General features: G+C 37.4%; 1 protein-coding gene across 2 annotated transcripts in view; it reads right to left on the minus strand.

The window, feature by feature from the left end:
* Positions 1-15,013, minus strand: part of LAMA1 (laminin subunit alpha 1) — a 104,847-nt gene that overhangs the window by 52,084 nt on the left and 37,750 nt on the right. For both annotated transcript variants that reach the window (XM_032987684.2, XM_042798055.1), the window contains exons 6-17: positions 14,049-14,138; positions 13,459-13,576; positions 12,191-12,369; positions 11,030-11,135; positions 10,391-10,551; positions 7,302-7,442; positions 6,160-6,333; positions 4,444-4,545; positions 3,490-3,701; positions 2,115-2,226; positions 1,107-1,217; positions 214-341 (exon numbers count right to left, since the gene is read on the minus strand). In XM_032987684.2, the coding sequence (XP_032843575.2) occupies positions 214-341; positions 1,107-1,217; positions 2,115-2,226; positions 3,490-3,701; positions 4,444-4,545; positions 6,160-6,333; positions 7,302-7,442; positions 10,391-10,551; positions 11,030-11,135; positions 12,191-12,369; positions 13,459-13,576; positions 14,049-14,138 (1,634 nt within the window). The remainder of the gene's footprint in view (positions 1-213; positions 342-1,106; positions 1,218-2,114; positions 2,227-3,489; positions 3,702-4,443; positions 4,546-6,159; positions 6,334-7,301; positions 7,443-10,390; positions 10,552-11,029; positions 11,136-12,190; positions 12,370-13,458; positions 13,577-14,048; positions 14,139-15,013) is intronic.

Below are 15,013 nucleotides of genomic sequence, written 5' to 3' on the forward strand. Positions count from 1 at the left end.
CAACCTTCACATACAAATTGCACCAGCTGACTCAGCCTGTCTTAGCTTGGTCTATACATTTGTCTATCTGGAAAAACAAGATTTCTATGAGATACGCTCAAATGAAAGAGGAAAAAAAGTGCCTCTCTCTTTCAGATTTCATGACACTTTTTCGTTATTTCAGTTCCTGATTTTGCTGAAGACGCAAAAGAAAGTGTCACGTAAGCAGCTTACTTGTTTGAAGCAGAACTCAGAGGACATGCACAGGGCTGGCAGTCCTCAGAAGTTCCTTCAAATGGACTTCCATAGAAGCCAGGCAAGCACTGATCACAGAAAGGTCCTGTAGTGTTGTGTTGACAAGCCTGTGAGACATGGAAAAAATCATTTTGTATTTAATCTTGATTGGTTTTCAGTCCCCAATGGCTCCCTGCAAGAGACTGTATGCAGTACAACATTCAAGGAGACAGCCAAGAAGAACAGAGTATAACTTTGAAAACAAGTAGGTTTTTTCCTGTGATGTAACAACAAATCCTAATTGTTTCTTTCCTACATTTTAGAATATAGTTTACACATTGGAAACAGTCATATTGCTTACACACAAACTTAAAATGTATTTTGCATATTGCACACATTTGCAGTAACAAAGTTCCTATACATTTCTTACTGGTGTTTAGCCATTTTAATTCTGCGACCTTTAAATTTCAGAAGATATCTGAGAGCTAAATTCTCTCTTCAGAAGGCAATGTGTAATTTCCACTGATGTCAGTCATGGAAGATGCACATATATCTGAAAACAAATATTCACCCAAAACACTGCTCAGGAAAAGTTTTATTGTCACTTGCAGCAAGCAAAGTTAAGGTTTTTATCAGCCAGTATATGGTGACATTTTTATTTCTGATCATTCCCCACTTGAAATGATAAACCAAAACAAAACCTTTAGTAGAGAACACTTTAATGGAGCCCCCTGAACATATTCTGCAGTAAACAATGAAAAGCAAGAAAAATAAACACTTGGTACCTATAGTTTCAAATTTACATACACCATAAACTTGTCTCCCACAGCCAAAACGCTCTCTTAATTCTTAAATAGATGCTTAAAACACAAACACTTTGAAAGATGACTTACAAAGCAAACACCATGAATATCACACTCAGTTGCATGCCCATTGCATTTGCAGGGTTGACAAATACCACCAAAGAGTATTCCATCCACACGGTAGTACCCAGGGAGACAGGACTGAAAAGAAACGAGGGAAAAAAGTAGTAGCATTATGTGTGTTAAAAGTACACCTCAAAAGGGCCCACTTCTGACCACCCACCATCTGATTCATTCACATTGTGGTAACTGAATGCTCTCTCAACTCTATTGATGTCACTGCAGTTCTTTTGTGATGGTTGTTTTTTACTTGTACTGGTTAAAAGGGATAAGAATTAACTCCATAAAAGACTGATTCAGCCCTTTGTCCCCTGGAGGCACATAAGGTAAGTTTTGTGCAATTGAATATGTAAAGTTCTTTATTATGGGACAATAAAAAACAGATGCTCTACCTCCTCTGCAGAATCATTAATGATGCTATGGCACAAGGTTTCATACTGAAATGATTTGTCAAAATAATTCCTGCTATTCTGCAGATGGTGCTCTGCCTCCCTAGTCTTCTATTCAGATATATAAGACACCACTTTGCACAACACATGTGACCCTTGTGGGATCTTCCAAAGGCTAGCATTCCTCCCTGCTAAGATTCCTTATTGCCTCCATAAACCTAATGACATAAAGCAGAAATAAACTGTACGTGATTCAGATCCAGGAAAAGTGCTATTAATGTGTAAGATAAGCCCGAAACAGCTTCACAGAGCTTTTACAGCTGCTCCCTCTGCAACACTGAAAGTGTAAGTGTAAAGTGTATCATCATCTTTTAGTGCCACCAAATGGAATTTTAAACTTATTTCTTGATTTCTATTTAGTGTATCTGGAAGAAAATATCTACAGCACTATATATATCAGTATAGTAGACAGCATTCCACCACTGAACTTGTACTTTGATGGCAATATAATTAAAGGCAGACTGCCTTTAAAACCTAGATCCTTTCAGATAGGAAATAATTTTGCATACAGAAAACACAAAGAGGTTACCTCACAGGATATTCCTGTGTAACCTTGAGGACATTCACAGAATTCCACATCTGGTGCTGAAGAAAGATCTATAACATTTGCACTTGCAGTATCCAGGGTCACAGAGTCCAGCCTAGGATCAAGCATGAAAACATCACTTCATTTGTTTCCCCAAACTTGATTTTCAACAGGATAGTTTGCTTCTAGGGGAATAACACCGCTGAGTGTGCCTTCCTAGCAGTGACAGCTGAAGAATAGGCACAAATCTCTGCTGTAAAAAGACTACGATTATAGTTTTATCACTGCATTTGCAATTCTGGGAGTAGATGTGCCCTCCTCCTGTTATTGTTGCTACCTTTGTCTCTTCTCCTGTGGAGAGGTTTAAACAAAACCTTCCCCCTCTGTCATGATATTAGAGGTACATCAGTGGGGCAGCCTATTGCTGTCCTGAAATAAGATGGCTTTACTGCACCATGTCTAAAATAGGTGCATATAGCAGGTGGGTATGTAGTGAGAAAGTGCACTGGTTCATTGGTGCTGCACACAACAGAACAAAGCAAAGCTCTGAGCAGAGACAATCTTCTCAGTCACAGGTAAAATGATTTAAATAAATCTTTACAAGCATTCCAGAAAGATGAACACACTATCCCTAAATAGACATAAATATCACCACTCCTCAAGGGCACAAAGCAAATTTAGTATCAAGTCCAATGTTATTGACATTAAATGATATCAAATTAGGGAATGAGGAAGAAAGGCTATTGGTGAGGCTAAGAGAATTAGGTAAATAAATGGTGAAGCGCTGAAACCGTTTCCCTTGAGAATTACAAGACTTTATTCCTGTGTATATTAGAGAACAGGTAAAACAGAGATGGGTAAAGTCTGGTGCAGATACTGCTAATGCTGACTTGAGACTATGGAATGACCAGTTACTCTGTTGCAGCCCATTTTTCTTTTTAAGCACTCCCTCAGAGATGAGTGTCAGTAACATCTACAAATAGACATTAAAAGAAATTACAGTCAGCATCTTCACTGGCAGGTTTTCAATAGTCAGTGATGGATTAACTTGCCACATACCAAAATAAGCATACTGTTGAGAGTTTCAGAGGTATTCCCTCTAACAAAGAAGACATTGTAATAAGACTTTTATGTAGTATTTCTTTAAAGCAGGAAACATTTTTTCTGATATCAGATATCCTTAAAACAACCAAATGCCCTTTTCCACACATTCCACATGAATATATTCTGGGGACAAGACCAGTCTTAAGAAAATTAATTTTTTTATATATAAATTATTAACATAAAACTTTAAAAATACTATCACTATAAAGAGTGTTTCATATGCACAAAACTAATAGAAGTATATAGATTAACTTGAGTATTTTCTCTCCCTCACCTGTACACAGCTTTTTTGGCAATGTTGTAGTTGGCCCTGATCAGAAGATGGGTCACATTTACCAGAACAGTCATCAACCTTTCCCGATCTATAGCTTTTTTTGTATTGAAGTCTATGAAATTCTCCGATACAAATCTCACTGCATTAGAGTATTCCTCATATGGCTGTAATGACAAGCCTGCTGCTCTTGTACTCAAAATCTGCCCATTACCCTGGAATTGAAATACAGAGAAAACATTTTCCATATTTAGATGCAAATTTTACTAAGCAATTACACTTAGTGTCAGATATACATCCAGATAATGCAGAAAAGAGGCAATGAAACTAGATTTCTTGCACTGCAAAGTAAGTAAAAGGTCTGTATTTTCCATGGCTTCAGAAAGACTACAATCCCAGTCTTTTTGTTTCAGAGACTTCAGAAATACTTTATTTTATTTTGGAAAAAGAATTAAATTTCAAAAATCAAATTCCTCTATAAAGCAGATCTCTTTTCTCCTTTATTCTCTTGCTGAGTGTGTATTACAAAATAATGCTTTTTTGGAGGTGTCTGGACTCAATATAGAGCCTTACTTTTTGACTGAAACATAAATCTAGAAAAGCAAGCGATCAGCAAGAACACTTATCTGTTTCATAAATATAAGTCCTTCCAGCTTATTGTAGTTTCAATTGTAAACAGAGCTGTGTACATTTGATAATGACCACCTCACCTGATTACACATAGGTAAAAATTTAGGTATTTATAATTTAAAACTAATATTGTATACTTACAATTTCAGACAAATGGATCAGAAAAATCAGAGAATTGAGTAGTAATAAAATCTTGGTAGTGACTTTTAAGAAGGGACTTAAAATTGACAAAACTACCACTATAGAAATATTATTTTATTTTCATTTTTTAACACCTTCATAGTTTCCTAATAATATCTGAATAGTAACAAGCTGCAAAAAATCCACCTGAATGATGACATCCACACTAGACACTATATCACTGTCCACGCTCTCCATTGGAATGTCATAAGAAACTGTATACTTCAAGTCTCCACCAAAAGCTGTGAGCTGAAATAACAAAAAGCAAAGTCTTAACAACAAAATAACCTCCAACAAACACAAAGCAGTGACATGGAAGAGTAAAATGTCCAAATTATAGGCGCACATGACTTGACTTACAAATACCACTTTCCAGGGAAAATTTGGCACGACATGTGTATCAGTATAGGGACAAGCGCTGGCTTGTTGCTGTGCAGGTGGGGAAAGCTAGCTGAAGGCTCTACAGAGGATTCAGGGACGTACCCTCATTCAGTGAAACACCTACAGGACTTTCAACAAACTGCAGAGGTTTACACTACCATCTTATCCAAGGGGCACATCATGTTGGATTTATTGACGTTCCATATTTCACCTTCCAGGCTCCCTAGCCCCACAACTACTGATCACTACTTTAAAGTAAGTTAAAGAGTAGTACCAATGGTTAGACCTATATTAAATTAGAGATCAGAATTTGAGTGAATGCTGCCCTGTGCAAAATTATTCCTTAATGTTACACTTCTGAGACTTGTTTTCATTTGCTGTGTCACCATACTAAGAAACAGGGCTGCATGGGCAAAGAGACTGGACCAAAAATAATTAAAGATGAGGCTGAAAGGTTCCCTCTATTCAACACTGATGAGGCCACAGCTGGAGTTCTGAGTCTGTTCCTGGGTTTTCCAGTACAATAGAGAGATAGACATCCTGGAAAGAGCTCAGCGAAGGGCCACTAAAATGATTAAGAGCCTGGAGTATCTTTCATATAAGGAAAGATTAAGAGTAAGATGAAAAACTAAGAGTATCAGGACTGTCCAGCCTAGGGAGATCTCATCAATGTATACAAACACCTGAAACAAGGGTACAAATTGGGCAGAGACAGGCTTTTTTCAGTGGTGCCCAGTGACAGGACCAGAGGCAATGAGCATAACCTGAAACACAGGAGTTTCCCTCTGAACATAAGGGAACACTCTTCTACTATGAGAGTGACTGAGCACTGGCACAGGTTTCCCAGGGAGGTTGTGGAGTCTCCATCCTTGGAGATACTCAGAGGCAGCTCTCTGAACGTGGTGCTGGACAACCTGCTCTAAGTGGCCCTGCTTGATCAGGGAGGTTGGGCAAGATGACCTCCAGAGATCCATTCCAACTTCAACTATTCTGTGATTCTGATGCAAAAAAAATGGAACACTCGTAGCTTTAGGTAGTAACCAGGGCAAAAATTAAAGACTAGCTGGTTGGAAACTAATAAATGTGAAATGGGATATGGCCAAGAGACAGGTAAGAGAAATATAATGGTCCTGTCTACTGTATTGGACAAGGGGTGAAGGGTGTAAGTTTGGGGATATGAGCCAACAGTATGGGCAATGTGAGCAAGCAAATTGGTAACAGTCAAGAGAAAAAGGAGAGATTGTATTATGTCAAGGACAGGCAGAGTAGGAAGCGGGGAGATGAATGAACTCAAAGACCAAAAAGAATGTACTGGGAATGTCTGGACAGGAACACTGTGATTTGAAGAGCAGAAATAGATTGAGAACTCTGGTAATATTTGGGTTTATGTGTAATTTTTAATTAGAGAAACTATATATTTAGAGCAATATATTAAGATTAAAATAGAGAAACTATGAAAGAGTTTTGACTCTGAGAGCTTACTTTATTTCCCAGATATGTCTCAGGTGCTGACCAGTAATAAGTATGTTTCAGTGCTTTCACAGCCTCAGTGTTGTTAATACTTATTTGACGGGGTCCATCAAATTGAGTTCGCTGAGGTTGCACGGTCCTTGCATTATATAGATCAGTAACAAGCCATCCAGTCATGTCTGTTATCTGCAAGAAAGAATAGTATTATTAACAGATTTGGGCTTTGTGTCACTGAGACTTAACACCTCCTTAGATATTCATTCGAACTGATGAATCTGTAACACTTCCATTAGCCCAGTCTGACACCCAATACACGCAAATATGTCAATACAGACTAGGATTGTCTCTACCTCCGTATTAGATGGGAACAAGTGTGATTTTCATCCTCCCAATAAAATTGTTGCTATACCTATGTAATTCCCTGAGATAGAATCACAGAACTTCAAGGGCTTTGAAGTCTATCATCCCCATTTGTTGATAGGGCTGAGCTAGCTGGAGGGAAGTTAAATCCAGTCTCAGAAGAGGGAGCAGGATGAGAAAACTTTGTTGTTCTCACCAAAAGAACTTTATACAAGCACTTCAGAATTTCAATTAGCTTGATGTGTTTTCCTCTCTTTTTACTGGCACACAAAACAGGGGTCTAAAATGTGACTAGGCTCTGCAAAGATATAGAAGGAAATTGGTGGAAAAAGTGTCCCCAAAGCCCCCTAACTCAAAAAAAGGTCTATTCAGAAGACAGTGATATTTATAATCACTTTGTTTTCTAAGAAAGAGTATTGGCAGTGTTGTCAGAGGTCACTCTAGCCTTCCCCAATAGGTATGAGGTCAAGAAAACAGGTTTGGGTTCATCTCTTCAATATGCAAGCAAACTTTAACAGCACAAGGCCTGAACAAATGTATTTTTCCAGTGCATTGTTGCAGCCTCTGCTACTCAGTGCTTCTGATATTACTGTAAGCCAGTGGGGCCAAAGGTTGCACTGGGATGGCACACTGACTACCTCGGAGCTGCTGAATGACATTGAAAATCCATTCCTCTCTGAGGAGACACATGCCAGAATTTGGAGTTAACTTGGCTGTATGCCAGAGAAAAATATAGCATATTTTGCAGCTGCGAGAGGAAAGAATATTAGGTCATGGACATAACATATAAATACCTGACTGATGGGCCATGTTAGGCTGTCACAGACATCAGAAACCCCAAAGCAGAAACACTCAGTGCAGCCCTGAGGATTTCTTTCTTGCAAATTGTAGAATCCTGGTTTACAGAGATCACAGTTTTCACCTTCTACATTTTCCTGTCAATGGCATATAACATTTGTTTCATATCAGCATTATTATGGTAACAAATACAGTGGATTAGGTGGGATATAGGCGTAACAGCATTCAGAAGGTTATAAAAGAAAATGGACTTCAGCACAGCAGGATTACTGAATATGACTCAGAGCTTAAAACTAAAACTGATTGGAAAAATTAATCAGAATTTGCCAGTTCAACAAAATCTAAACATGCCTTGGCAAGGGCTCTACTGCAGTGAAATTTCAGCACACGGGCAGGGTTTGAAAAGTTTCTGCCAGCTTGCCAGCCTACTACTTTTGTAGCTTGAATCTGTAGATTGCTCTGGAGAAAAGTTCCCATGTTTACTGAATCCAGATGGTCTACATACAGCATAGATCACCTTTAAGACCAGACTCCTGGAGCTACCACAGCCAGCTTCAAGACAACAGTTCCTCAGACATCTATTAATACTTATACTGTGATGTGCACCACTGCTGTCACCTCTTCCAGGAGGAACACTACATACACTTATGCTAACAGGCAATTCTTCCTCCTAATAAGCTCTGGGTAAGGTCCAGAAACTCCTACTCCAAAAGTAGAGGTGCTCCACTCCTTCAGCTCCTTTCACTGGCCTTCTTACCATGAAAATTGGGTAGTTCAGAGCATATTGTTACATACCTCTTTCAATGTCAAATTTAACCCAGGGCAGGGGGGGCAGGAAATGCTGGAGGGAAGGAGCAGAAAAGCCAAAACAGTGCACCCAATTTTTTTCTTGTAAAATGTACAGACAATATGCAGTTATTTATTTTAAAAGTTTAGACAATCAATGCTGATAAGCAAACCAGTAGAGAAAATATTCATTAAATACCCACGAAGCTGTGTAAATAGTAGACCTCCATGGGTACTTCTACACAATAAGATATAGAACATTTCCTACTACCAGGGACAAGATTCTGATCATGCCCTAGCTTCATATCAGGACAAGACCTGGACACACATCACACATGCCCTGTCTCAATCTTTGGCTTCACTGTGGGAAAACTCACTACAAAGGCAAAAAGAACTTTACAGAGCACTCCACAAAATCCCCTGATATATATGGTTAGGACACCAGGACAACTGCAGGGCATGCATTGAAGCATAGCCATCTTGCTATTTTGAGAAGGCTTGTATGAGTTCTGCATTGCAATTTGAAATGCAAAGACTGTGGATCAAATTCTGCTTTCAGCAACAGTTTCCAGGGTAACTTCAGCCAAAAGAATCACTCCAGATTCCAGATTTACATCAGATTTGATCCTACAGAGCAAATTTCAGGCTTACCAGTGAGAAATCTCAGACCTTTGGTGGCAGTGCTACCAACTGTCTCTTCTTCCAGACCAGTGTTCGGCACATCAAGCTTACATAAGCCCTCTCTAAACAGGTAGGTTATGTGCTTTTGTAAGCAAAGTACAAACTGTTTTTGCAAAAAAAAAAAATGAAAATGTTATAATCCCCAGCTCTGATTCAAAGGCTGAGGATGACTGCTCTCTATTTCTTAATATTCAAACTTGGGGAAAATCTCAGGCAAAGTGCTTCCTGAGATAAGGAGATTTTAAAACCTTGAATTTTTACAGAAATAGTTGTTGTATGATCTTTTCAGCTTTAATAAAAAAAATCTGTCTCTGTTTTCAGAATGCACTTGGATCATAGATTTCACTTTGCAACCTTATTAGCCAGAATTTATTATTTATGTCTTAATGAAAAATAAAAATCTTACCCAATAAATAGACCTCAAGAGCTGTGTTTCACAAAAGATCAAATATTATGAAATTCAGAGTATAAAAAGTAATAGCTTGTACTACTGTATTCACAGAGGTTTAGAAATCCTGCCTCCTTCATTTGGTATTTGGAACACACAGCTTTTCTCCTTCCTTCCTTTCACCTCTGTAGGTAGGCTGCTGGCTGGCGATACTCTCTGTGATCTGGCTTAAAAATTCTCTGTGCCAGGCTCATGCCCACAACAGCACTGAAAGGGGACAGGTTCTTGTTCAGTTTACACCAAAATTTTCACCAGTTAGCTGCATTGGCTGACAGTGTTACTCTAGCTCAAAATCACGCAAAATGGTTGTATCTTTTTCTTATTTAATTGTCCATTGGAGCTATTTCTTTCTTCCAGAATCTGGTTATTTATATGTTTGATATTTTGGATCAGATAAATTATGCAAAAGGGCTAAGAAGTTCCAGAAAAATTGTCAAACAAGCCACGATTTTTTTGGCTGTTGTTCACTATCATACTTGGCAACAAATACATAAACTACTAGCTAACGTTTGCTTCAGAAAATTAAATGCAACTTCTTTAAACATTGACACACAGCTTTGTAATAAAGTTCAGCAGAATCTACAGCTGCAAGGTATTTCAAGGGGGTTTGGATATTTACCAAAAAATAAAAGGCGGCTGCAAAACTGCTCTCTAACATTTTTTATGGTTTATATTTTGTAATCAAATAATTAAATCATATTTCATACATACATCTAATGTAATTGTTCCAATAGTTCTTTCCAAATGCATGCTGTTTCTTCACACAAAGCAGATGTTAAAAACACATCCTTTTTTTACAAGAAAAGTGACTTTGAAGTATCAGCTCATCCCTAAAACCAAACCCCACTAGGCATACTGATATTCTCTCTGTGATTTTCCCTCACACTTACATGTGCAGTTATTATTTCTTTTTAATGCCAGTCTGACCCATTATTATACAAAAAAGTATATCAGTAACATACAGAAATATTCAGCAGAAATTATTCTATTTTTCAGTACAGAGAATAGTTAGTAATAGTAATTTTAAGTTCAAAGTGTTCACCTAGCTACACCAGGTTACTTCCTATAAAAGGAGTGATCTCTCCAGTTAAGTAATTTCCTTATTAAGAAGGATTTTACAAATCAATCCATAGATTCAATTTTAAATAAAAATGACAGTTTAATACTCACTTTGCAAAGACAAGGTTCTGTGCATGGATCTTCATTAATGCTACCAATCAGGCTGCAGTTACAATGCAGGCAGTTTGGATAGCCCCGATACCCAAATGCACAACGATCACATTTTTCTCCTGTGTAACCTTCTCTGCATTGACACTGACCTGGCCAAGTTCCTTGAAAAGCAAAAATAAAGAAACAAATAAATAAGAGCAGGCAGTAGGCTGGATTCAAGATGTCTCAGAGGGTGCAAGTAATTTAGCATTCATTTTTTATTACACTCCATGTTATATTCCACACAGTTACTTGGCATAATGTCAGTGTCACCAGCTATTTTTCATGTTTAGATTATCAGATGCACAGAAACTGCTGTAAAAGCATTCATAAAAAACAGCGTTAGATCTCAATCCTTCATACTGTTTTACGTAGTCAGAACCCACCATCCCCACACAAGAACACATTCAGGAACCTGACATACCTTAAAATCCTAAGACTATGTTATACCTCATCTTTCCTTCCTAAATATTTAGCATTGTTTTGAAGCGGTACCTAACTGGCAGCCATTCACAAGTAGACAGTGTTCCCTCAAACTTCAATGTCCAGAAACACAGCCAGATTTGAAGTTTAGAGAAAAGTCGCTTCCCACTCCCTTACCACGCTGTGAGTCAGAATGGTGCTCATCTTTAATACAGTCAAAACTCAGAGATCCGAACGGGTCACAGCTGCAGGGATAGCAGGGGTGATCCTCATAGGGAGAAACCTACAAAACAAACATTCTCTGTCAAATTCTCAAATTATTAACTGGGAAAAGTAAATCTGTTTCTTGTCTGGGATCACTGGAACCAATACAAATGAAGACTGGAAAAGCTAATATGCAGCAAGAGATCAAGGGACTAGTTTAATTTTAGCTAATGGAAGATCAGGGGATTGCCGCCTAGAAAAAACTTAAATGTGGGGAAAAAAATTTGGTCTTCAATAACACAGACAAAGATATACTAACTGCTAACAGCTGAAAGCTGAAGCCCAACACATTCAGCATAAATAGACATTTTTTTTAATGTAACAGCAATTAACCACTGTGATGGTTTGCCAAAGATTATGGAAATGTTTAAGACAAGAATGGATGCTTTTTGTGAAGACACTCTGTTTCAAAGAGGAAGGAAATGAAAGAAATCCTTGGCTCTGTGTTCAGTGGGAGGACAGATTATCTATTCCTGAAGATTCATTCTGACTTCATGATCTATACATCTCTGAAATACAAGGCAATGCAATTCATATGGAAAAGATTTTATTTTCTTTCAGGGAAAAATTTCCTTTGAGGTGCTTCAGATGTCAAGGAAATCAGTAATGACCTCTAGATACACATTTATTGGCTGCGAGTTGATTGAAGACTTTTCTTCGATGCTTCTTACAGCAAGTGAATCAGACAGCTTCCAACCTCCATTTACTACTTTGGATGAGCTGTACCTGCTGTCTAACCATACTCCTACAGACTCACCCTTGCTCTCTGCACTGATTTAGGCTGGATTTCTAAAGTATGGATTTTCCAAAATATGCATGAACCTGACAAAGCAAGATCTTGTGGAGTAGAAATTTAGTTCAGTATGTCTCATTATACAGAGACCTCTAACACTGCAGGAAATTCCTGTTTTTAACTCTGTCAGTCACATTTTAACAGAAGTCTTTTGTGGTGTTTAGGTCATTTTCCAAAAAGTAACATTTGTCAATAAACTGGAAAGTACACAGGCTCAGAGGGCACATGTTCTACAATAATCAAAAGCCCAAAACATTAGAATAGAATTTTCAAAACCTTACTTTGTGTGGTCTAAAATATCCATCAGCACATGTTTCACAGTTGATCCCAGTTGTGTGTTGAGTACAGTTTAAACACACACCACCTCCTATGTACTGGCCGTGAATATCCATGCTCCTTTTCTGATCTGCAATACTCTGATTGTAATAACAATCTTCTGCTTTGTTATGACAGTTACACTCTGAGAAGGAATGGAAAAGAAATCCATTTTTCATTTACATTGTATACCAGTTCCTATAACACCGGTATTTTTCAAAAGTGGAAAATGTAAGTAGAAGAGTACATCAAATCATCTCAAGTGTGCTTTTTTCCCTTTAACCATGTTATATGCTTCAGCAGTCCTGATACACTATATTCCTTAGCAAGTAAGCACATTTCAAAACCACTGTCACCACTTTAATAGCACTGTTTTTAACAGTATTCCGTAGATCCCACTAAAACAATCCTGTCAGGACTGATGTTGATAGTAATGTGTTCTATTAGCAATAACTGTTCCTTCATTTTCTGTCCTCTCCATTACAGAAAAAAGTCCAATTCTTCTCTTATTTTTATTATAGACAAAAGTCTGACAAGTCAACAATGCCAGTACACTCATATAAGTTTGGTGTAGGTGAGAGGATACTTCAGTCCAAACAGTCATAAACACATACTTTCCAAAGTGTGACAGTAAGACTTGTGTAAATACTTCAACTAAAAAGACTACTTTTCCATTCTCAGCTGTGAATTTTATCTAATAGGTTCTTAATTGCCTGCAATTTGTGCTATGCATTAGTGATGTGAAGAGAGAAAATGCACTAACTAGCCTTAGCAACACATTCAGCCATACTGGCATACCTTAAATCAACCTATCAGATAATCTGAAATGTAATTGGCCCATAAGGAATTTCTTTCAAAACATTTGTTATCATAACAAAGTTGTTTATCTGACAAAATTTATGATCAATGTAAAAAATTTGCATTTCAAGTAGCTAACAAAATGATTGATACAAATCTGCTAGTTTTTACAGGAGTATAATATATCTTCAAGTCTCTTTGAAGAAGACTCTGAAAGCTTTACTACATGACAACTCCAGGGAGTCAGGGATTCATATTGGATAGAATATTCAGAATTATCTTAACAGTTATGATTAGAAGTAGGTCCTCTACCTTTAAACAATCCCATGAAGTTTGTGGATTTTTCTTGGGAATTAGTATAGATCTGTATGAAAAGCAATCTCAAAACAAAAAAAATGAGCCTTATAAAACTATCTAAACCGCTGCACATACTTACTCTCACATTTGTTCCCAGCAGAAATTGTTCCTGGTCTCCACGGTTTCTGGTGGTAGCCTGGGCAGCATTTGTTACAGCTCTCTCCACATGTGTTGTGCTCACACTGGCACTGTAATTTCTAAGAATAAAAAAATTTGCTTTCTTGAAATATTTTTAATGGATAATTCAATCAATGTTGCCAAAAGTCTGCCTAGTATCAGACTTACTCCAAAAAAATGTCAAGACCCACAAATATCCCACAATTATCATTAGACTACTCAACCACATTATGTCAACTACTGGAGAAAATCCCTTCTAAAATAGGAAGGGCAAATCTTGTGTTTCAGAGATTATTTCTTGTTGTGCCTCCTGAATTGTTTAAATTTAATGCCAAAGAAAACATTTACTTCAAGAAGATTACATTACCAGAGATCCAGATATGTTTGCACAGAAAAGGAAGAAAATTACAGTAAATAATTTGTGTGTACCATATCATAAACTCTTTTTTAGCCTTCTCTTCCTCATTCGTCTCAGGCAAAGTCCTTTTTTTTTTTTTTTTTTACATTGGAAATGTTGTTTTGTGAAAATAAATTAATGAGATTAAAGAATACCTTTGTGATTTCATCCAGAGGGCAGCTTCGAGCATGGCCATAACAAATACACATGCCACCAACAGAGATGTCTTTTATTGAATAGTAGTACTACAAAACCAAAACAAAACAAAAACCCAGAGTTGAAAAAGGGATGAATAAAAGACATTTACATGTATTTACATCTTAACCCCTATTCTGATAAATAAAATACCAGCATTTAACTATTTTATGACTTGAAAAATAAAATAAATGCTGGAAAACAAAAGAAACTTTGAATTTTTGTCACTTGGGGAAACTTTCCATTTTGTGATTTTAATATTTTCTCCCCCCATGTTTTTCCTCACGGGTACAAAACAGTAACTGACTTTTAACTTTAAATAAGTGAGCACAATTCTTTGGCTTCAGGTAAGACCACCAAATGTGACTTCAGCCAAAATTTATTTCTAAAAAATTGCTTTTTTCACCATATAAGAATCCATGATGCATAACAAATTGCTATATCTTAATTTCAGCCTAGAGAGTCTGCTTTCATAAAAGGGGAGCTCTGCCCTCCATTAAAACCAGTTTGTACTCTCACTTCCAGACCAGGCCTTTGCTACTACTACTGAACAGGCAGTGTATTATTTTATCCAAATTCTTAACTTAAGAATTGATGATACAGCAGTCCAATCCATTAATATTGCCAGGTGGTGAGCAAAAGCAACATACATAAGGAAAGGATTTAATTTTCAAGGCAAGGAAGAGGCAGGAAATGACCATCTGGGTTGAGTTACAGCTGCAGTATCAACATGGTTGGTCTGTATCCTGGGAAGTATGTACTGCATGGGAATGAAAAAGAAACACTTTTCGAGGATACTTCTAAGGAAAAAGTTCAAGACTCTCAGACCTAACAACCCTACAGTCATCTGGTTCCGGAAGAGGAGGTGGCCCTGGGTGGTCAGATGTGTTGACTCCTGGACTGTTATTTCTTTGAAGGATCTTGA

Source organism: Tyto alba, unplaced genomic scaffold, assembly GCF_018691265.1.
Source record: "Tyto alba isolate M040663 unplaced genomic scaffold, T.alba_DEE_v4.0 Super-Scaffold_27, whole genome shotgun sequence".
NCBI lineage: Eukaryota > Metazoa > Chordata > Aves > Strigiformes > Tytonidae > Tyto > Tyto alba.